Source organism: Natrix helvetica (assembly GCF_964273705.1).
Source record: "Natrix helvetica genome assembly, chromosome: 1".
NCBI classification, from domain to species: domain Eukaryota; kingdom Metazoa; phylum Chordata; class Lepidosauria; order Squamata; family Natricidae; genus Natrix; species Natrix helvetica.
In genome coordinates this window covers 304,554,739-304,577,389 of record NC_138548.1, presented here as the reverse complement: position 1 = coordinate 304,577,389, position 22,651 = coordinate 304,554,739, and the positions used below count along the sequence as shown (strand labels likewise).

At 37.3% G+C, this 22,651-nt stretch overlaps 1 protein-coding gene across 2 annotated transcripts in view; it reads right to left on the bottom strand.

The window, feature by feature from the left end:
- Positions 1–7,788: 7,788 nt before the first annotated feature.
- PPARG (peroxisome proliferator activated receptor gamma) overlaps positions 7,789–22,651 on the bottom strand; it is an 87,359-nt gene continuing 72,496 nt past the window's right edge. The window contains exons 6-7 of one of the 2 annotated variants that reach the window (XM_081936394.1): positions 18,655–19,105; positions 7,789–11,011 (exon numbers count right to left, since the gene is read on the bottom strand). In XM_081936394.1, coding sequence (XP_081792520.1) covers positions 10,764–11,011; positions 18,655–19,105 — 699 coding nt within the window. In that variant the 3' untranslated portion in view covers positions 7,789–10,763. The remainder of the gene's footprint in view (positions 11,012–18,654; positions 19,106–22,651) is intronic. The other variant, XM_081936393.1, reaches the window with a different exon arrangement.

Below are 22,651 nucleotides of genomic sequence, written 5' to 3'. Positions count from 1 at the left end.
GCATGCGCAAATGCCCCGGTTGGCTCAAAATAGAGGTAAGGAGAGTGGACGGGTGGGTTGGTCCTCCGGAGCTCCGTACTGGAATGGTACCTGGTGCTCCCCGCAGGCATCGGTACCAGGGCATACTGATCGTATCCCACCATTGGCCCAGGGCTACAAGGAGATACTGAGAACTCAAAAAACTGTTAGTGAATGTGACAGAAGGAGGACGTTGTTGATTGGAGGTTGTAGAAGACTTTTTAGACTGTTTGGAACAAATGCTTTGTGATCTCACAAGCACAGTGTCCCTCATCAGAGCCCTTCTTTATTCAGGCTTCTGCAAGAAAGCTGCTGTAAGCAGTCAGTTTGGTAGAATTAAAACAGCTCTCTAAGCAGCTGCAGGCAGCCCTTTTCCTCCAGGCTCTGCCACAAGTGGAAAGATGCTTGGCATGGGTGAGCTCTGAGGTACTGCTTCTTCCCTCAGGCATACAAGCTGACCTGGTGACTTTGGACCAATCATCCACTCTCAACCCAACCCCTCTCGCAGGGTTGTTGTTGTGATGAAAATCGGAGGCTGAAGTATGAGGTATGGTTCCCCGCCTTAAATTAGCTGGGAGGCCTTCAAAATAATTAGAGCCCCATATTGTCTAAAACAGGCTTTCAGATGAATGGAGTCTCTTGATTTCTCTTCATCAGCTCCCGTTTCCCTTCTCTTAAGTACATGGCTGTTTGGCTTGTCCACATCTTTTTTTTTAAAAAAAAAAACTTTCAGGAAATATTTCCACAGCAAAATGCAACCTCATTTGTTATATTTAAGGCTGCATTTTTGTTAAGCCTGTTTGGCAGGCTTCCTTCAGTCTTTCTGGCAAGCATTGGCCAGCTGAGATTTAACACTAACAAACTGAGGATACGCTGACACAACAGAACGGGTTTAATCATTTTTGCTGCACGAAGGACAAGATACTCCAGTACATTGCCAGCTCTTCCCATTGAAAGAGCCAATGAGGCTCCTGCTTCACCTTCCCTCCCCTGTCTCTGGAGAATGCCCTTTTTTTTTCTTGAAATTTCCACTGAGCTCCAGAGATCTCTTGGGTAACCATGTTCTATGAAATGAGCCATAAATGTTCAGCGTTGCCACACAAGACTATGAAAAATGGCCCATCAACATGAAAACAAAGCCTTTAAAACCTCAAACTCCACATATGTTCTTATGCCTTCTCATTCTTTTAAATGTCTGCAATCTATCTAACTCTCCTCTAAAAGAAGGCAACTTTACATTAAGCCAGATGAATGTAAGTGCGGTATGATAAATAAATAATACAGTATTCAGTTCTGGGTCACCATAATTTATCTAACCAGCTCACCTTTCTTCTGAGGAAAGCAAGACTGCATGTATGATTATCACTTTTCCTTGTCCTTGTACCTAAGCTGAGAAGAGACAGGGCACTTCATCAAAGTCACCCAGTGATGGAAGATTTGAAGGCAAGATTTTTCTAGGCTAGTCTGATATCTTTCATATGCGGGTTGGAGATGGAGTTTAGCCTTTCAAACACTTTACTGATATAGATTATCGTATTTTTCAGAGTATAAGAGGCACCGGAGTATAAAACACACCAAGGTTTTAAAGAGGCAAATTTTTTTAAAAAAAGTTTTGCATTCTGCAAACCTCTCAAAAATGGCCCATTTTTTTGCGAAAAGGCAAAAAAAAGGCACGAATAGCGCTTAGGAGGCTTGTAGAGTGTTCCTGGCCCCCCCAAACCGAGCAAAAATTTTTGTGTGTGAAAACGGGCCCTTTTTTTGTCCAAAAAAGGACATTAGGAAGCTTATAGAGTGCTCCTGGAGGCTGGGGGGGGGGGGGAGGGAACTGAGCAAAAACGGCCCATTTTTTGCTCATTTCTGCCCTCCCTTGCCCAAGGAGATCTCTTAAAGCCTCCTACAAGCTATGCACGGCCATTTTGGTGAAGGGGGCAGGGTTTCAGGAGGCAAAAAATGCTGTATTCAGTGTATAAGATACACCCGGATTTTCAGCCTCTTTTTTGAGGGAAAAAGGGTTATACTCCGAAAAATACGGGTACTTATTGAACATTATCATAGCATACAGGTCACAAGAGACACAGTAAAAATTCACTATCTGGGCTGCAAAAAATCAAAGCAACCACTAGATGGCAACAATGGGCTACAGCTTTCTGTATTATCTTTGTTTCCAGCTACTGGTCATTTGAAAGTTTGCAATCCAGTTATTGTTGTCAATTGTACTCTTTAATAAAATTACTACAAAAATGACAGTATGTGTAAAATGTTGGCATTTAGTATAGGGGTAAAGTATGTTGTAGTTGTGAAACTACAACTACAACTTCAAATTTGGACAGCATCATTTGAAATGCACAGGTAGACATTGGCTGAACATATCCCAGAGAAGAAGGGAATCTCAGCCTAATTGTGTAGAGAATGAGACCCACCATGATTGAATGAAAAACTTGCTTTAATTTTGGACCACCTATTTTTTTTAAATTATTAAGGTATATCTAGTCTTTTTAGCAGGATCAAGTTATGACATAATAGAATGGAAGTTAAATGATCACAGACATACCACTTAGGTAATATTCCTGTATTACCTCCAGCTTTCAGATTGTTCAGGCAGCATTACGGCATGGTTTGGCGACAATATAGCTGTGGTTTGCAGATCCAACATGTGGTGTGTGTTCTGACTGGCACCGGCTTTACAATATGTGTACAAGTCATTTGGCTTATTCAGGTACTTGGCTTGTCCAAGCAGAGTGGAGACCTGTCTGATAACAGGAGTCCTGACACAGTATACACACTACAGTTCAGGAATGTATGTCCGTGTTCTTATAAATGCATTCGTTGTTTTAAGGAGTCACCATATTAGACAGTTTGTGAAACTCTGGAACAATCCTTTGTTAAATATATCGTGGTTTAGCACAATATGTCAACTCAACTTTTATGTTTGCATGTGTTATGGATGTTCAACTATCATATCTTGCATTAGCTTTTTGAAGTTTTGAAAGGATCTCAGAACCTGTGGTTTAATCAACAAACCAGGGTTGACATTAGGTAGTAAATCCTATATCCAGTCTTTTTTTTTTTTAAAAAAAAGAGGCACAGACTACTAGGTCTCAGTACATGGAGTTTGACGGGCTTTCTGTAGAACATTACAGAGATGTAGATTTGATGCAAGGTGAAATATACCTTATGAGTTGTCAAATAAAGATCCATTCAGCTGTCAAACATTCTTGAGTTTGAAAAGATGCTGGTGTGTAACGTATAAATTTAAAGCAAAATCTTCTTTGTCTGCAGTTTTAACTCACTGAGATAAAGCGCTCCATGGCACAGGACCTAGCTACCTGTGGGATCGCATCTCTCCACACACATCCCTGCAGCCAATCCGCTCTCACAGAGAGGGACTTCTCCTAGTGCCGTCCACTAGGCAATGCCAACGGGCGGCGCCAAGGAGTAGGGCCTTCTCTGTGATGGGCCCAACCCTCTGGAATGACCTCCCCCCCGACATTAGAATCAGCACCGACTTCCGCTCTTTCCGACAAAAATTGAAGACACACCTGTTCCGATTGGCTGGCCTGGCATAATCATAACTGCTACCTCCTGGCAAACATATTTTTAATCTGGTATTTTAGGGGAATTGTTTTTTAAATTTAATTTTATGGGATATTTGTTGGGGTTTTAAATTATTTACTCAGCTGTACAGTTCTTTATACCTTTTTATCCTCCTTCGTATCTATTTATCTATTTAATAATTTTAATTGTTTATATGTTGTATTTCTGATATGGACTGTACACCGCCCCGAGTCCCTTTCGGGAGATGGGGCGGTCTATAAGCGCTTAGTAAATAAATAAATAAATAAATAATAAATAAAGGAGAGGTAATCAAGACACAAACTGAGCACCCCAGTAGTGATAGACAAATGGTTTTATAATTCAGACCATTTCAGTGCCATGTTAATAATCAATGGGCAATCATCAACCATTTTCTGCTCAGGCAGAACAGTTTCAAGCACCAGCGATTTTATTAAGAAGCTTCATGGAAGTCTTCACACATAATTAAGTGGTTCTAAGTGAAATTAAATGTTGTAGTCAATTATACTGAACATTCTAACTCTGAGCACAGAACCTCACAGATCTACTGCCCTGTGATTTGTGCAGATATTATTATTTTGTCCTGAGAAAATCCAAATGCAGATAATGCCTTTTCCAAACTAAATTGGGTTTGAAACACATTGCAGTCTTCTTAAGAGTCTCTTTGGAGGTCAAAGGTCCAGCACGACCTTTGCATAGTATGAAGTGAGGGTACAGCCTAACTTTGAAAAGCCAAAGCACCTTCCATGTTTCTACAGTATCTCAACCTATATAGGTAGTGCAACTCAGTGTAAAGAATAACCTATGTTATCTCAATCTCTGGGTTATAAGATGAAGACTACCTGTATCAAATAAACTCTGAAAATTCACAGAAATGTAAAGTCAAAAGTATGCAAACTTCATTATAGCTTATCACAGTCCCTTTGAAATCAGCCGGACAATAAATGATTACTGATTTTGTACGGTATACTTCTAATCTGTGGAAGACTAGCTGCTAAAGAGCAATGGATACCTTAAGTAGCTGTTTTATTTTTTTCTTAATTGAGACTCTGCAGGATTAATTTCATTTGACCTGATTCAAATTTTATTTACAGTTGACTTTGCTTTGCATCTTGTTTGAAGTCACCATCTGGTGACTCTTCCAGGTCTTTCCTTTCTCTCTGAAGCAGAAAGACCACATCTGCACTCCCCCCCCCCGAACTATTTTCTACTTGACTCAACCTCAGATTTATTGCTAAAATCTAGAATTAGAAATTAGAAATAAGATCTAGGTCTTAATTGGCTTTGAGGACGGATGGGCTGGGTAGCCACCTTGTGCAAAACCTCAATTGTGGTGTAAGAGAATTCCCAGGTCTTTATCTTAGATTTGCAATAATTCAGAGGTCTCTGCAGGGTACAGTCAAAAAGCCATGATAGCAGCCAAAATGGTGTGATCGAAGCAGTGCTGCCATCTTAATTCTTTTAATTTTGCCCTGAGGCATCCCCTGCATGTATTTATCTGCTTTAATAGTCTCCCCCATCCATGAAAAGCAACAACATTTTTTTTGAAAAAAAAAATGATAAGAGCTTCATTTGGAATAGAGGGGAGAAAATGAGATAACCAGAAAAAAAGAGAGGACGTGCATCAGATGGATAATTTGAATGCCATAAAAAGTAGTAAAATCTTAGTTATCCAGCACTTAGGAGGGGACACAATTTTCCATTCTACTTCAAGTAGCAAAATAAATTCATAAACTTATCAGTTAGCTTATCTGTCAAACGATTGTTCAGTTTTTACTGCTATCCAAAGCGTATGCAAGTGGGATTTTTAAAAGGCAAGTCAATTCACAATCTTATATTTTCCTTTCCCCCCCTCCCACCATGTTTTATTGCCTTTATTCCCACCTTTATTTGTTTGATGTTAGTTGTACTGGAATGGGCACAAATGCCCTAATTGTTATGCCACAAGAGTCATATGATTCACAAGACAGCCAAGTCCAAAATGTTGGCATTTCTTATCCTGAGTGGAAGGTTTTTTTCATAGCACATTCAATCCGTTTTCAGGAACAACTGTAATTTCTGTTCTATCTTGTGTACTCAAACCCACTTCATTTGCTTAGAGCAGTGTTTCTCAACCTTGACAGCTTTAAGATGTGTGGACTTCAATTCCCAGAACTCCCCAGCCAGTGCAGTAGAAGGGTATCTGGGTATTGAAGTTAAAAGTTGCCAAGGTTGAGAAACACTGCTTTAGAGTATTGCTGGAGGATTATATTATGTAGGTCAAGATTGGAGAACTTGCAGCCTACCAGATATTACAGAATTACAACTCAGGTCATCTGTCACCATTGGCTATACTCCTGAGTGCTTTCAGCTATGGTTTAGCAATTTTTAAAAGGCCCCATATTTCACTGTTTTTACTGTAGGGTGTTGTAATTTCTCGGTGAAATGAGAAAAAGCAATTTCTCGGTGAAATGATTTTTATCATGCTTTTGCATACAGGGCACATTATATTCAGATATGTGACATTCTGGACAGTAACTATTAAAATACTTACCTGAGGAGCCTGAGAGCAAGATTTAGCAACAGTTTTGTTATTTTAGCTGTTATGTGTTTGCCTAGTTTATCAGTGTAGAATACTTATATGTATGCCCTTTACATAGGTCCATAACCCAGGTAGTATTTACATTTGTGATGACATCTGCATTACGTTCATTGATTTTGTTTTTAAAGCATTTTAGTTTTCAGAAAAATAATTCAAGTTGTTAGATGCCACAGAAATAGTCCAACAGGGGCTTTAAATCAAATCTTATGGAATAGGAAGCATAGACCAGAGGTGAGAATGTATAATTCAATCTTTGCTTTTTCTACCAAATCCCCCTCAATAATTCCGATCCCTTAATAGTTAAGGAGAGATTTCTCAACCCTCCACCCAGTGAGCATTTGCCAGATGTGTTGAACTTCAGCTCCTATCACATGTAGCCTGCCTAGTCTTCAATAGATTTGCAGAGTGCAAGGATGGTGAAAGAACGGCTCCTGTGATCACAGTAGTCCCCAATCTTTCCAACTCTGTGGATCTGCAGGGGGCAGAGGGGTTGGTTTCACACATATGCCCTTAGATAAATGGAGTTTCGGGCGTTCGATAAGTGCTTGTGCGGCCCAGTTCCCAATGGGCTGCAGCCTGGTACTGGGGCCGCAGACTGGGGTTTGGGGCTTCCTGTTTTAGGTGTACAAATTTTGTTCATTACTACTAATAGATTCAACCTGTGATCAGCAGTGACTAATAGATCTGAATTACATTGACCCATAGCGCAGTGGTTAGAGTGCAGTACTGCAGGCTACTTCTGCTGATCACCGGCTGCCAGCAGTTTGGCAGATCAAATCTCACCAGGCTCAAGATTGACTCAGCCTTTCATCCTTCTGTAAAATGAGGACCCCAGATTGTTGGGGGCAATATGCTGACTCTGTAAACTGCTTAGAGAGGGCTGAGAAGCACAATGAAGCGGTATATAAGTCTAAGTGCTATTGCTATTTACTGAAAATAGTAAGAGTTTGGACATTCTACAAAGTTTTCAATGTATTACAATTGTGAAATTAAAGACTGCCTTTCTTTCTGAAACATGCTAAATTTTTAGCAATCTGAAGACAAGAAATTAATTTTAAACAAACTATATCCATTAATATTCAACACACAATTGGTAACTTCAGTAGTTATCACATTCCTAAAAATGTAGATAGAAGCATATAAACATTTTTATGCCAGTCATTTAAGGCTGTGTATGTGCACATACATGTGTTTGTTCAAATGAGGGGGAAACATATTGCCCATTACACTAATTTTGGTGAGCACAGTATAATTTGATATAGAGTGCATCCTGGACCTTACTTATGTACACTAGTTAGGTTGTTTTATAAGTGTATTTTAACTTTGTCTTAAACTTTATTTTGTTTATCACCTATTAAGATGGTGTGTGTGTGTGTGTGTGTGTGTGTGTGTGTATATCCAAAATCAAATGTATTGAATTGAATTGAATTGCCCAATCAAAACTTTGTCCCCTTTATGTAATAGCTATTCTAAAAAAGAAGAGGATAATACAACATATACCTGCTAAGATTCAGAAAAGAAAAATAAAGACAAGAAAAGAAAAAAGAGCACATATGTTAATTTCAAGTGAACAAATGTTTTAGGTTACAGTCATGTTTTCAAAAAACAGTCAGTGATTTACGATTTGGAATATTTTCACCAAAGCCCTCGAGGTTCTGAAAATAACACAGCCTACATAAATTGACATGAGCAAGGTTTTTTTAATAAATAAAATCCCATAGAAGCAGAATATATTTAAACTCAAACCAAAATTATGATTATAATTCACATGAGAAAATACTAGGACTTTAGAAAAAGGGTTTTCCCCTGAAGTGGGTGAATGGTCTAATTAAGTACAGAGCCCATGGTGAAAACCATTTTTCTTATTTCAAACCCTGATAAAAGCTAAAAATGTTATACTTGTACCTCATTCATAATTTGGCTTGCCACTTTAAACAGATAAATGCCTAAGTTCTTGAATATCATTTTGGCATGAAAGTAAAAATAAATTTTATTATGAAAAATATAGCATGATATCTAAAGTATAATATAAATTTTATTTATCCCTTTATATTTTCATTTTTTCTCAAGCTATAGCACCAGTTGAAATCAAAATCTGAAATAGGTATATTTCCTTATTTTTAGTAAGGAAATTAAAAATGGCATTTTATTTGAGGCACGTTGGATTGCTATCCTGACTTGATCTATAATCTCTCATTAAATTCTTAAATATTGTGTTTTTCACATGTAAATCATTCATAGAAATCAGAAGTGAGGAACAGCTGGAAATCAATGACATCAAATCTGCTTTGCAGATATTCTAGAATCCTAGTTATTTGCTATTATTTGCCAAGTATTGAACACACATTTCCACATAGAATAAATCTCCTGCCAAACCAACTCATCAGAATGGAATCAGCATTAGCCTATCTAGCAACATGTCACAAAGTTGCAAGATTTAAGAACACACTTTATGTTCAAGCTTTGTACCTTGATTAAATATACAATATATAAACCACTGGATGTAATGAATTATTCTCCTTTTCAGTTTTGATAATAAATACAGTTCACATTTGAGTTGCTTTAGCTATGCAGTCCTATTGGTTTGATTCAACAGGTATGTGTACACTTGTCCATATCTCCTGGTATGGTTTTGTTCATTGTGTTGGAAGCAAACCAGAGATTTAAATGTATAAGATGTTTGATCCCTAGCAGTACCATTCTAGAAGCAGCCAATGGAGAGCTATCTCCTACTGGAGACAACCACAATTGTGTTCAAGGCAGAGACTAGCAAATTCAACTCACTTTAGTAGCATGGCTGCTGACAGGCTAACTCCCCATGACCTGCAATGATGCTTCCTTGTTATTTCCATCTATTCTCCTTAGAGAATTTTTGAGAGAAGATTTGAAGATCCACAGTGGATCAAAAACTTGATTAAGACTATTCATTTATTTAGTTTATAGTAAAGACAGGTAACTTACATCATTCAGAAGTTGCTAAGCTATCACTCCTAGTATCCCTCACCACTGGCCAGATGGGTTTGGGAGACTGGGAGCTCTAATTCAGCAATATCTGAACGACCACGCATTATCTACATCTGATTTAATTCACTCTCACTATGGAGAATTTCCCTGAGCCATAGTATTTAGATCAGTGGTTCCCAACCTTTTTTTGGCCATGTCCCACCTAAGCATCTCTAAACTCCTGATGCCCACCCTGTGACATATAATTCTTACTTTATTCAAAAAGTGAACTCTACTCATGCGGAGGAAGCCTAAAAGGCCATTAACTTGGTTTAAACAGGGTTCAAATTGCCCCCATTAAAAATCAAATTCCCCCCTTGTGGGGCATGGGCCCCACGTTGGGAACCACTGATTTAGATAATGGTGATCAGTACTTTGCCTGCATTGGTGTTATTTTTCAGTCCATTTACACCATTCTAAATCTTCAGCATTAGCAGCATATTTACTTAGGGGAAATGAGAGGATAAAGATGCTTCCTACATTTCCATTTTGGCTCAGCCTCCCAAACTCCCAGGATACCAAAAGCAGGACAGATGCATGGTCTATCTGAACAGTGATACCAGTAGGCTTTCCAAAGTCGCCCAGCATTTCCAGTGGACAACAATTTCCTTTCTCAGTCAGAATTTGATGAATGCTATCTTGTTCCAACTTGCTACCCTATAAAAACTAATCCAAACAGCAGTCCCATAAAATCTGCCCTGTTGCTTTGCAACATTTGGCTTGCTTGAGGGCAATCACATGAGGAATCTCTCTGCCAGCTTTGCCAAGATCAAAAGAACTTGCTTCTGCCACCTTCACCACCACACACAGGGAGTGTTTTACATCTCAGGGCAAATCTGAGTTTCTGGTCCTGTGCCAAACTGCCACTAGAGGCAGCAGAGAAAAAAAACAAGGCGGCTAGGCAGCTCACATTTGAAATCAGCATACAATATAAATGAAAGTATATAAAACTAAGCATAAAACTAATTTTGTAGTACATATCCTGAGCACCTTGAAACGTACATATATTTAATATAAAAAAGTCATTCTTCTGACCGTCTCTTTCAAACCCAGATAAATGTCAGGAATGTTTTTAAATACCCGCAAGCTAATTATTATTTTTTAAAATCAGGCCCCTTTGCACCTTTCTGAAAAACTTCTTTAAAAGTTAGATGTATATCATTCGAGCACTGCAGAATAATGCAGTGACCTGTCTAATTGTTGCTGATTCACAACCACATCAAGATCCAGAAAACTTCCCTTGAGGGGGAAATTACTCTTCTTTGCAGTGAAGCTGAACTATACTCTTACTCCAATGTTATTTTTAAATCAAATTGAAAAAGCAGTGCTATTATATCAAATAAGTCAGGAAAAAAGAATCTGGTAAATACAGTCAACATTTTTGATGATAAAGACATTTTAATATTAAAAGCAAATTGTAAATGTATCTTTATAAACAATATGCATAAAATAGATCTATAATAGTAAAGCTCTGTCTCTAAATGGTTTTTTCACAGTAATTTCTTAGGTGTGTAATATTTTCCCTCTTAAAGAAATAGTGCAATTTGATGAACGTACTTATGTAAATGAATTAGAAATCTGATGACCCTTAATACAAATCCTTGTAAATTTCTTGTAGGAGTGGATGAAGGCTCATATCTGTCTCCGTCTTCTTTATAATTTGCAACAGCTGCACATGTTCTGTTACAATCTGTCTGAGGTCTGTCATTTTCTGCAACAATTTTGCAAACAACTGTGATGATTCTGGGTGATTCAGCTTTAACTGGAGTTCTAGTGATTGCAGCAAACTATCTTGAATATCTTCAATAGGTTTCACGTTCAGTAATCCAGGGCGATCTAGAAGCAAATAAAACCATTTGTTTTAAAATGCATATAGCTACATATCCATTAGTATAGTTGAATTATAAAGGTTTATGCAGCAGTTCTAGCATTGCCGAAACTACCTTTAAGTGCCATCTGAACTGGAATTACCCATACGTTTTTGACTGCCACAAAAGAGATATTTTCTAGCCACAGTTCAGAGTACTTTTCCTTCACACACAATTTTACCTGTACCTCTCTTTTCATTATATTTTTCTGGCCATTTTTTAATAATTTCTTTAGGATTTTTTATTTAACATGAGGTTGTTGACAACATTCAAATAACTCTCAGCCAAAACCACCACAATGTTTTATTAGATTTCTTGGGTTAGTTCTTTCAATTTCCCCTGCTCTATAGCCTTATATCCTAAAAAGAGAAAAATAAAAAAAATTACTAAAATCCAGCCACAGCTTAATTGAACTCCTGTCTTTATGTTGAACTTTTGGACAAATGGAGAAACTCTATAATTCTATAAGCAAAATGGATGAAAATACAGCCAAATGTTGCTAATAATTGTGCACAATGTTCCTATTTTGACAACATCTGCAAGTGACCATTGCTGCCTCTCTTGCTAATATATAATCTCTTAAACTCACTTGGCAATGTGAAACCACAATAACCAGAATCCACTGGCTTCATGCTGCAAGGCAAAAGTTAATAAGTAAAACAATTGCTAAGTCATTCAAGTAAGTGGACAAGCTGGGTGTCATCTTGTTGTAGATGAGGGCATTGGGTACAGGCTCAGATGTCTGGATAAGGTGTACTGTACTGTACAGATTTCACTAATCTAGTGCCCTCCAGCTGTGCTGTAAGAGATTTCCATTTGTCCCATTCAGAATGCTCATGGGGACAATGATAATGATGATGAAGTCACACAACACCAACAAAAGGATCTGTTGTTGTCTAGGATTTGTAGCCTGAAGACAGGAGGGAACAGAGCAAGTGACACCCTCACATGACAAGAAAGTTCCTGCATCATCAAAGAATAAAGGGAAGAAGACTGAAATCAACAAATGATGAGTTTAGGAGTTGTGCAAATCTTTTGATACCTAACAAATAACCCAATGTCATTTTCCAGGTTTGGGTTATAGATTCTCATGGTGGCCTTTCCTGCAGATTTTGTAGAGCAATTCTTAAACATGAAAGGGTAACTTCCTTGATCAATTAAGCCTGCAGCTCAAGCTTCGGAGGCCCAAACTGACTGCTGTTAAGTTATTTAAGTAAAGCTGTTAATTAGATTGCCAGGTTTAAGTTCTCAGTTTTGTCACTGGAATATGATTTTATTCAAGGTCATAGAAATCGTATGGTCTTAAGTGAAGGAAGTTAAAACAATAACAGACGAAAACAAGAAATCAGCTCTGTGTCTGTTTAAAGGAGTTCACGTAGGTTGAACTAGTTCTTGTAAGGATTTACAACCTGATTATATAAACCACAAAATGACTTATTTACCTTAGGTGTCAAAAAAAAGAGGTAGCATTCCATATAAACTAAAACTGATATACTTGATAGTTCCTTCATAACTTGGGTTTTTACATTATATTTCACACTGACTAGCTAGGTCTAATATATGGGAAATGATGTATCCTCCCAAATATTTTCATAACAAGAATATAGGATCATTTTCTCAAATGTTTTATGTTTTCTCAGAAATCACAAAGGCATAGCTACTGTTGCAGAATTCTAAACCCAATCAATAAGTTAGTTACCAAAAAAATAATATCATTCTACTTTAAATAAAATGAGGAAGGAATAACATAGAGCGGATCTGTCAAACTTGCGACCCGGGGGCAGAATGAGTCAAGCGTTGGCCACGCCCACACCCAGTTTAGCGAAGACAGAAAAAGGTCATGATATGTGACATGATGTTGCTGTGATGCCACGAGTTTGACATCTCTGACATAGGGTATAAAAAAGGGCACACAGAAAAGCTTTGTCAAAAAGAAGTAGGCATACTGGGTTTACATTATTTTACGAGTTACATCCTATGATGCCTTTCTGCAAGCAAAAGAGATTCTGCAGTTAGAACGGACTTCCCCTCTTTCCTTTTCCTAGCTCCAGATTTGCTCAAGAAGCTTGGAAGAGCAAAACACATTTATTTATTTATTGCAGGAAAAGAAGGAGCAACGAGAGACAAACTGCTCGTGTAATATTGCACAAACAGAAGCTTACTCATGTGACACTCAAGGTCATTTATTCAAAACTTTTAGATCTGTCTGCTATGTATTGAGGATATGTGTGCATAAACATTTTAGAGATGTGGCAATTAATTTTTTTTAAATGTCTGGTTTTGGGGAGATTACATAGATTTTAACAACATTTTGATAATCTGCAAATGCTAAAACATCTGGGTATGACTCATTGTGCATAAACATAAAATTTAAGCAAACTTAAAGTCTGCAGCATCTTTTCCTACTGTTTTTGAAATCCTAGAAAACCTCTTGCTTGCTTCACTAACAGTCTATCTTTAATGTAGTTAACAATATAATACTATTCAACTTGTCTAAAAGTAACTTCCTTTCATCCCAAATATAAAATATATTTTTTATAAATATAAAAACAAATTGAATTCTACAGGTTCTTTTTTCTATAATAAAAAAAGGATTTTTTTTAGCATAGCAATCGCAACAGCAGTTAGATTTACATATCGCTTTATAGTGCTTTTAGAGCCCTCTCTAAGTGGTTTACAGAGTCAGCCTATTGACCCCAACAATTTGGGTCCTCATTTTACCACCTCGGAAGGATGGAAGGCTGAGTCAACCTTGAGCCTGCTGAGATTCGAACTGCTAAATTGCAGTCAGCTGGCAGTCAGCAGAAGGAGCTTGCAGTACTGCACTCTAACCACTGCGCCACCACATAATTTTTGTTTCCTGAGTTTATCAAGGGATCCAGATGTCCTCTTTAATTTGAAGCCCTTACCTATTTTCTCACCGCTTTTCTTGTTTGTCATTGCGAAGAACCCATGAAAAGGAAGAAAACCTTAATGCTTTCTCCAAGAGTCTTCCCTCTTAAAGTACTCCCAAATCAAGGCCAAGCTTATGATGCTGAAGCATTTAAAAAAATTATGAAACCTAGTTGGAATTTGAATAGTTGTGGACACTTCAATGCATTTTAAAGATAAATTCCAGGTAGACTTTAGGATGAAGTCCTAACATAGGGTAGCATATATGCCTCTGTCCCCAAATAGTCATAGGAAACATTAAACAGAAATGATAAAAATGAACTTCTATCGTTCCTTTAGTTTAAAATTAAACTGTACTGTAGTTTAGTTAAACTAGAAATAAACACTAGGAGTTCTGCTATTGTAATATCAATAATATCAAAGTTATTTTTGAAAGACTGATAATTACGTAAAATGTAAAGTTGAAACAATGTTCCCAAAGTAGATGACCATATATAGAGATAGGCTTTTTATCCAGTGTGGAAGTCTCTTATTTTTCAACAGTCTCAAAGAGAACCCTACTTTCTGTTAATCATTCACTTACAAAATGTTTATAACAATTATTTTATGTTCTATGTACACTTGCAAAATTCCTATGTATTCTTATCTCTTAAGAGCAATTGCTACTGAAGCTCATTTAGTACAAGAATAAGCATTTGGCTGGGAACTCTTATCATAATGTCAGTGTGACTCAGCAGTTGCGTGCCTGATTTTAATGAGTACAGAACAAATCAGGTTTTAAATTCAAAGAAACTAGCACTGGCTGCACATATCTTTACAGTTATATAAAAAAATGCTTAATAGGTGGAATATCCCTCAAAACTGTTGATTGGTTTGTTCTTTTAAATGAGAGTTTGTCTTTTTCAATCTGTAAACAGCAATTCCTAAACTGATAAAACAGTCAAGGCCCTGAAAAAAAATAGTATTTTCAACTAGATTGGATCCAACAGAAGTATTTAGCAGATGGTTGTTTTTCTATAGGAGACTGTTAATCTAGTGTGGGAATCCTGCAGTGGAAAAGGGGAAGCAATCTCTTCTGATCCGTTTTCTCCTGCTGTAAACTATTCCACTTTTCCTTAAAATTCCCAGAGCAATTGGGAAGGTGGTGAAGAAGCTTCAGTGAAACGAAACTGGAAAGGATTATCTCATTTCTCTTGTATCCCAGGAAAGAACATTTCGGGCAGAATTCTGGTAGCAGAATGAAAACTATGAAGAAAACTACAACTTAAAGTTTGTCTTAAAACTGCGACTTAAAGCTTCAAAATCATTTATTCCTAGACTGTACATTTTTCAATAGTTCCAATTATTCAAATCACAGTGCAATTATTACTTGAAAACTTTAAACTGTACAACTTCAGACACAATTATTGGGAATATGTAATGCCCTGAAGATTTAAAAGACGATGAAGACAGCAAATTGTCCATTTTGTGGAAGCTTTGTTTTGGGGCATTCTATAGTCATATAGAATGTATATACATATTACATCCTTTTGAAAATTTAATTTACAATTGGTCTGTTTATAAATTTGTCTCCAAGTTCACTGAAGATGCTATTTTAAATATTATACAAAAAAACACTGAAGAAACAAAATAGGAAGAGTATTGATGCTTTGGGTGTTGGAGAAGACCCCAGTTTGGTCCATTAGTTAAGGAACCTGGCTAGAAAGCAGGAGGATGTGAATTCTAGTCCCACCTTAGACATGAAAAGCAGCTGGGTGACATTGGGCCAGTTACTGTCTTTCAGCCCAACCCACTTCACAGGTTTGATACAGGAGTGGGTTGCTCCCGGCATTACTGATCAGTGCGTGCAAAATGCACAAAAATAGGTCTGCGCATGTGCAAAACGTTTTAAAAAAGGAAAAAATTTAATTTGTGCATGCGCAGAACCGAATATCAATATGGCGGCCCTATAAGAGGTTCCAGTGACCCAGGCCGCCAAATGACTACTGGTTCGGCCAAAGCGGTCTGAACTGGTAGGAACCCACCTCTGGTTTGGTATTGTGAGAAAATAAGAGGAAGAAAGAGAATTAGGTGTGTTCACCATCTTGAGTTATTTATAAAAATAATAAGTGTGAGATAAAAAAAATCCAAAATAAAAAAAAAACCTCCTGAGAATACTGTGGACATCCAAGAAAACAAATCAGATGGATCACTGAACAAATTAACCCAGAGTTCCCAATCAAGACACAAATGATTAGGCTCAAATTGCTCTACTTTGGAGAGATGCAAAGACTCAGCTCTCTGGAGGCGGTTTTAATATTGGGGAAGGGAGAAGGAAAGAGAAGAGGACAATGAGTAGCAAAGTGGATAGATTTAGTTACAGAAGTGATAGGGGGTGTTACTGTAAGAACTAAGATTTGACATCAACTTGATGGCATGTAACCAACCAACCAACCAACCAACCAATCAAAAAAGAATACAAATATTTCAGGGAAAAATCTCATGCAAGGATCTTACAGGCACTAAATGAGACTTTGCTAGAAATGTCTACTAGCTGGTTCAGTCCTAGTAGATTCTACTCTAGGGTTTCCAGGCAGACAGAAGAATGGAAAAGCATGTGAATTTGTACCTTAACTCTAATTGCATTGAAAATATAATGGATTTAAGCACCTAATGAAGAATTTAATTTCCATTGATTCCTTTTCAGCAGAACACAATGGGTACAATATTGCCTTATGGATTTGAATTTTCTCTTATTTTTCAATTGTAAACACATTCAATTGTAATGTTACTTTGAAAATTCTTATTCAATTTTTTTATAGCCTAGAAATATTTATATCCTTGTTCCTCTCCCTTGGTTGCATTTCTAAATATCTGTTAAAATAATTTTTTTTAAAAAGGTTAAAAAGTATTCGTATTTGAAACATCCATACTTGAGATGCATTCAGATTTTCTTTTTTCCTTATGTGTTCAGTGTTTTGAGGAAAGCGAGCAGGAAGACATTTTCTAACTTTTATTATCAAAAAGTACCATCCAACTCAAAGGAATTTCTTGAGATGGAAGGTAGTTTCCCCCCCACCCTGACAATCATGCATTCCAAGACACTACTTCTCAATTTAATTGTTGTTGAATTATATCATTTAGAGTAAATTCTTGAATTTGCCATATCAAAGTGAAGGAAAAGAGAAATGATGTTAGTGATTCATTCCTTTGCAAAGGGTCATAACTCCTGTCTTATTGCATCTGTGACTAATTATAACTCATTTTTTAAAAATATTTCTTGAAATAATACAGCTTTTTATTCTTTCCAGCCTAATTGCATGTTGGAAAGGAAATATTTAGGAGGACTCAGAACTTTGTCCATCAATACCATAAAACTCTGAAAACAGAATGGGACTGAATTTGGTTTGCTGGAAGCAGCTCTCGAAAGAAAAATCAACTTGAATTTTTGCCTTTATTCAGAGCCACTCAGTCACTTGTACCAACATCTTACTCAATAATTCTTACAGTATAAATTCTTGCTAAATGAGCTTTTAGTTTAACTAACAACATGCCTTAATGCTGCAGTTCCAAGTGAAAAGTGCCAAATAATAATTAAACTCCTTTAATCCTGACACTTGTTGAATCACGCAATCCTCAAATGTGGTTGAGAGAAAGAAGCAATCAGAGAGGTGAGATTATGTAAGAGTGATGGTGCCTGGTTCTGCGTAAGGAAAACATAGCACTGCATAGCGTGACAAGCAGCAGCAACTCAACTCAGTAGGGTTACACTGGAGATGCACAGAATCATAAAGAAACACACAGGTCCACTTGACACTTTTTTGTTTACACGTGGCCCCATGCTCAGTCTCAAGACATCTGCTGCAGACTCTGACAAACAGCTATTAATCAGAACCAACAATGTTGGGTTTCATAGTTTGTCCTGGTACAAGATAGTTTTCCAGTCCTTACTTTTGTGACTGAACTACCAGGGCTGTCCAGAGACAGCAGTCTGAATGGAATCAGGAGACAAGGGACAAAACCAGTTTTCCGGGACCAAAGAACAAGAACTGAAGGACAAACCAGAACTGAGATACAAGCAGAGATTCAGATTGAAAGATGATCAATGCTTACAGAAAGAAACCAGGGTTCCAAAATATCAGATTGGTCAAGCAAGGATTAATTAACACAAAGATTCTTGCATTTTTCTTCCCAAGGGGATCTAATAACCAGAACAAATAGAGTCAGTCCAACCGACTAAATGTAGTCACTGGATGTGGAGCAGCTGCATATAAATCCAAAAATGCAGACCTTTAGAACTCCTAGGATTCCTGATGTATACTTTCTGGAGAGTACTTTAAGCCTCTTTTGGATACTTAAAACTCTTTCACAAAGGGCAATTGTTCATTTCATTCATCTTCCAAACTGCATATAGTAGGATGAGAAAAATTGCCTCAAGAATCTTTGTTCTAAAAGGATCATTGCACATATATAAATTAGACTTTGGGAGACAAGAGCCTATCCATAATACAGTAGCATAGTTTTCAAATCAGGACCACCCAATTTATGATTCAACTGAAAGCAATTCAGGAAGCATTTATAACTACGCCAGGGATTTAGTCTCTATTTTAATGTTCTGAGTGGGAACGGAAATACAAGGCTGGTGTGCTAAATATGGGATGCTTGGGCAGCTCAGAAGTCATGCACCTTGGCTAAAATCTTTGCAAATCAAGGAGAACTATGCAACTTTCTCACACTTACCTCCACTGAGAATAATGACAGCTATAAATATTGCCAAGTCACTGTCGTCTAATTCCAGTGCATTGAATTTGACAGCAAACTCAAATTTTGGCTCCATAAAGTCACAGAAAGGTTTCCGCAGACTCTTTAGGAACTCCCGAGTCATGAATCCTTGTCCATTGGATATGAGAACACCATCTTTATTCATCATGGAGGCTAGGAGTGTATAGATGATCTCATGCACTCCATATTTCAGGAGAGTTACTTGGTCATTGAGGTCTAAACTCACAAAACCTGGAATGCTTTTGGCAAATTCAGTGATTTCCTGAACAGCTTCCACCGAGCGAAACTGGCAGCGCTGGAAGATACGTATGGCCACTTCTTTATTTTGCTCTTGCATGGGGCTCAAATGTTTACACTTGATCTGGTCTTCTCCCATCATTAAGGAATGCATGTCATAAATGACAAATGGCTAAAAAAAGAGATACAGTTGATGATTAGGATTTTTGCAACACAAAACACAATGACTATCTGAAAAACAGGTTGGAGAAGATAGGCTTAAGTGTATGAATGTGAAGAACTCGGCTACATAGATCTCTCAGTTTTCAAGGACATATCTTGAAGAAAAAACATTTTGTTTTGGTAAATAAAGCCCTATATTTTCCCCTCAAGGTAAATTGCTAAGAAGCAGCAATCATTTCAAGCCAATAGCATATCTGCTTTATCATTTTGAAAACTTGTTATACCAACATAATACTGGCAATTAGGCTCCTTTATTTTATCACTAAGCCTAAATTGTATTTTTACGGCTTTCTGAATTTCCTTGCCATAGATATGTAATGGGTAATAAAACCCATGTAAAATGTATAGCATGGGTTTGGCAGATTTTAAGTTGATTTTTCCCCAACCCACCCACAATCATACCCACATTGACTGAATGTTCTTAACTCTAGGAATGTAACATCATCATCCTCAAGGCAGAGAAGAGAAGCCGAGATAGAAAACCTTACTTGTACGTTAGTTCTAAAACTCATCCAGCAACATGGAAGATAAACCATTACTCCCACAGAAGAAGAATACAGTAGCATTGTGCAGCAAATCTATTTACCGTATATTATTGAATTTATCCCTATAGCAATAATACTTATGATTTAGTTATTGATTCTTTAAAACAAAAACAGGTAAACAATTGTGATTGAATTGCCAGGGGATAGATGATAAATAGCTAGATAGCTAAATAACTAGATAGAGATAGAAAGATAGAGAAATATCTTTCTCTAAAGAGAGAGACAACAGAAAAATCTAGAAAAATCTAGAAGGTTATTGTGATCATTTAATAAAGAGTATGCTTACTCAGAATGTATTTTAAAGTCATCACAATGAACAATGCAGCTAATTGGTTGAAAAGTAGAAGGTGCTGCGGCATCGTTTGCTTCAACTGGACTTTGAAGAACTGTTTTTTTTTAATCAAAGGAATGTCAAACATGGAAAATGATACATAGGATGAAAGATGGAGGATCTGATTTCTGCTTTTCTTCCTTACCCATTGAACCCCTTAAAAATGGAGAACTTCTCAAAAGAATATGGATCTGTTGCTAGAGAGGATAATAGGATTGTCAAAATTCAAATCTGTTGCCTCTACAAGGATTAGAATAAAGGCACCACATGATACTGCAACATGCACTATCCAAACGTTTTTTGCCTTTCTTATCCAGATATTATCTGGCCAGGGTCTTTCTGTTTGAATTCTAAAGTCCCAGTTTTTTCATTTTCTATTATTTTGTTGTCCCACACGTTCTTGCTGGCAGGCAAGTGGTATATCTTACAGATTGTCCAATGCACTGTTTTTGCTACTTTGTCCTGCAATTGTTTAGAGTCAGTCTGTTCTTTAGCGGCTAAGTTTTTCTTCAACTTCTTTTCAGAGGCCTGCATTTACTATCTGTTGCTGTCCTCTCAATTTTGGCCTTGTATGCATTTGTTCTTAAGGCTTCATCTTATGCAGCCAGAATTTGCCCCTCTGTTTTTAATTTTCCTGCTCTTAGGTGTTGCCAAATCTTGTTGTTATCTGCTTTGCCTGCTATTTTTTTTTTAGTATTGGCCATGTAATACCACTTTGCCTTGTCATGTCTCTTTTCTATCTTTCATTTGGTCTTTCTTGAAGGCCAGTTTGGTCTACAGTACTCAGTGAGGCTTCATAGTGTACTAGCTTCAGTATATCTTCTTCACTGCCCTTCAGATATTCTTCCAATGTCCTTTCTTCTTCTTCAACTGTCTGGTCTACTTGCAGCATTCCACACCAACCTAGTCTGTCAACATTACTGCACTGATAAAGGACACGATTCAATGTCATTATGTTTCTGGTCTTCCTATCCAGGGCTTTTAGTTCAGTTTTAGTCCAATCAATTATCCCAGCTGTGTATCTAATGACTGGAATAGCCCAGGTATTAATTGCCTTAATGGTATTTCTACAAGTGAGCTTGAACTCTTAAGTTGTTGTTAATTCTTCTGATGATTTACTATTAATCTTCTTCTTGACTTCAGTGTGCTTGAGCCTGAAGTATGCTGACATACTTGTAGTAATCTTCTTCATCTAGACTCAGTGTTATTTCTGTAGAGCATCCTTTCATTATTTTTCTCTACTGATGTGAGGGTGGAACATTTGTCCAATGCAGACTCCATTGCAATACTTTGGACATGTTGAGCAGCGATTCTATTTCAGATGGTGTATTTCCATACAGCTTCAGATAATCCATGTAAAAGATGTGAGATTGCCTGGCAGATGTTTTCGATATTTGATAATCATGGGGCAACTTTTTCAAAATTGTTGACAGAGGAATCAGTGCAATGGCAAACAGTCATGATGACAGTGAATGACAGTGCCTTGTAAAATTCCTTTTGATATTAACCTCTCCCAGTTTATCACAATTGACGAGCAATATTGTTTTTCACTGTGCCATTGATCTTTGCACAAAGCTTGAGATGTTTGTACTGATTCATGTTATTTCTAGACATCTGATTATCAAAACACGTGGCAGGAAAACAAATGCCTTTTTGTAGTCAATCCACGCTATATTCAGGTTGGTCTTCCTTCCCTTGCAGTTTTCCCAAATTATCTGGTCAGTTAGGAGTCAATCTTTTGTTCCTCCGCTGTTTGGAGGTTTCCTTTCTGCCCAAGTGGAAAGAGCTTGCTTTCAATTAGATGCTGTTGGACTGCATCAGCTACCACACTAGTTAGCAGTCTGAAAGTTGTTGGTAAGCAGGTAATTGGCCTGTAGTTCCCTGGTGCTGCCCCTTTTGCTGGATCCTTCATTATCAGATAGATTTTGCCAAATGTTAGACGCTTTTCAATTTCACCTCCTTGCGGTATGTTGTTAAACTGCTTGGCAACAAGTTGGTGTAGACCAGTCAGATGTTTCAACCAAAAAACATGCAGTTCATTTTCACCTGGTGCTGACCCATTCTTGATGTTTCTTGCTGTTTTCTCTACTATTTCTGCTGTTATTACTAATTCTTTCATTTCAGCTGCTTTTTTATTTTTATCTACCTTCTTCAACCAAGCTGAGTCCTTCTTGCATTTCTTCGGGTTATTCCATATCTATGTCGAGAACTATACTGTTTCTTAATCCTCAAGTACTATCTGATTCAGTCCAGTCTCCACTGATGGATTGGTAGAAATGTTTATGATTGGGCTGAAATGGGAAATTCTGCCTGTAATTTGCAAGTCAAGTTTTCCGTCTGCTGATTGTCTTCGCTGTAGGTGTTATTTGCTGCTTTATTATTTCCAGTGCTTCCTTCATGTTCTTTGTTTGTACGTGATATTTCTTTGAAAATTGCAGAAAATACTAACTAGTGGAAGCTAGAGAACCTGAAATGGGTTTCCTTGTCACGTAATAGAGTATTTTACAAAGGCCAGCGAGCACTGTATGTCTCAGAAAAACTGTCTACATCATTATTTTAAACTGTACAACCTATTTAAGCATTACCAGTCATTTACACATGATGAAATGCTACCCACAAT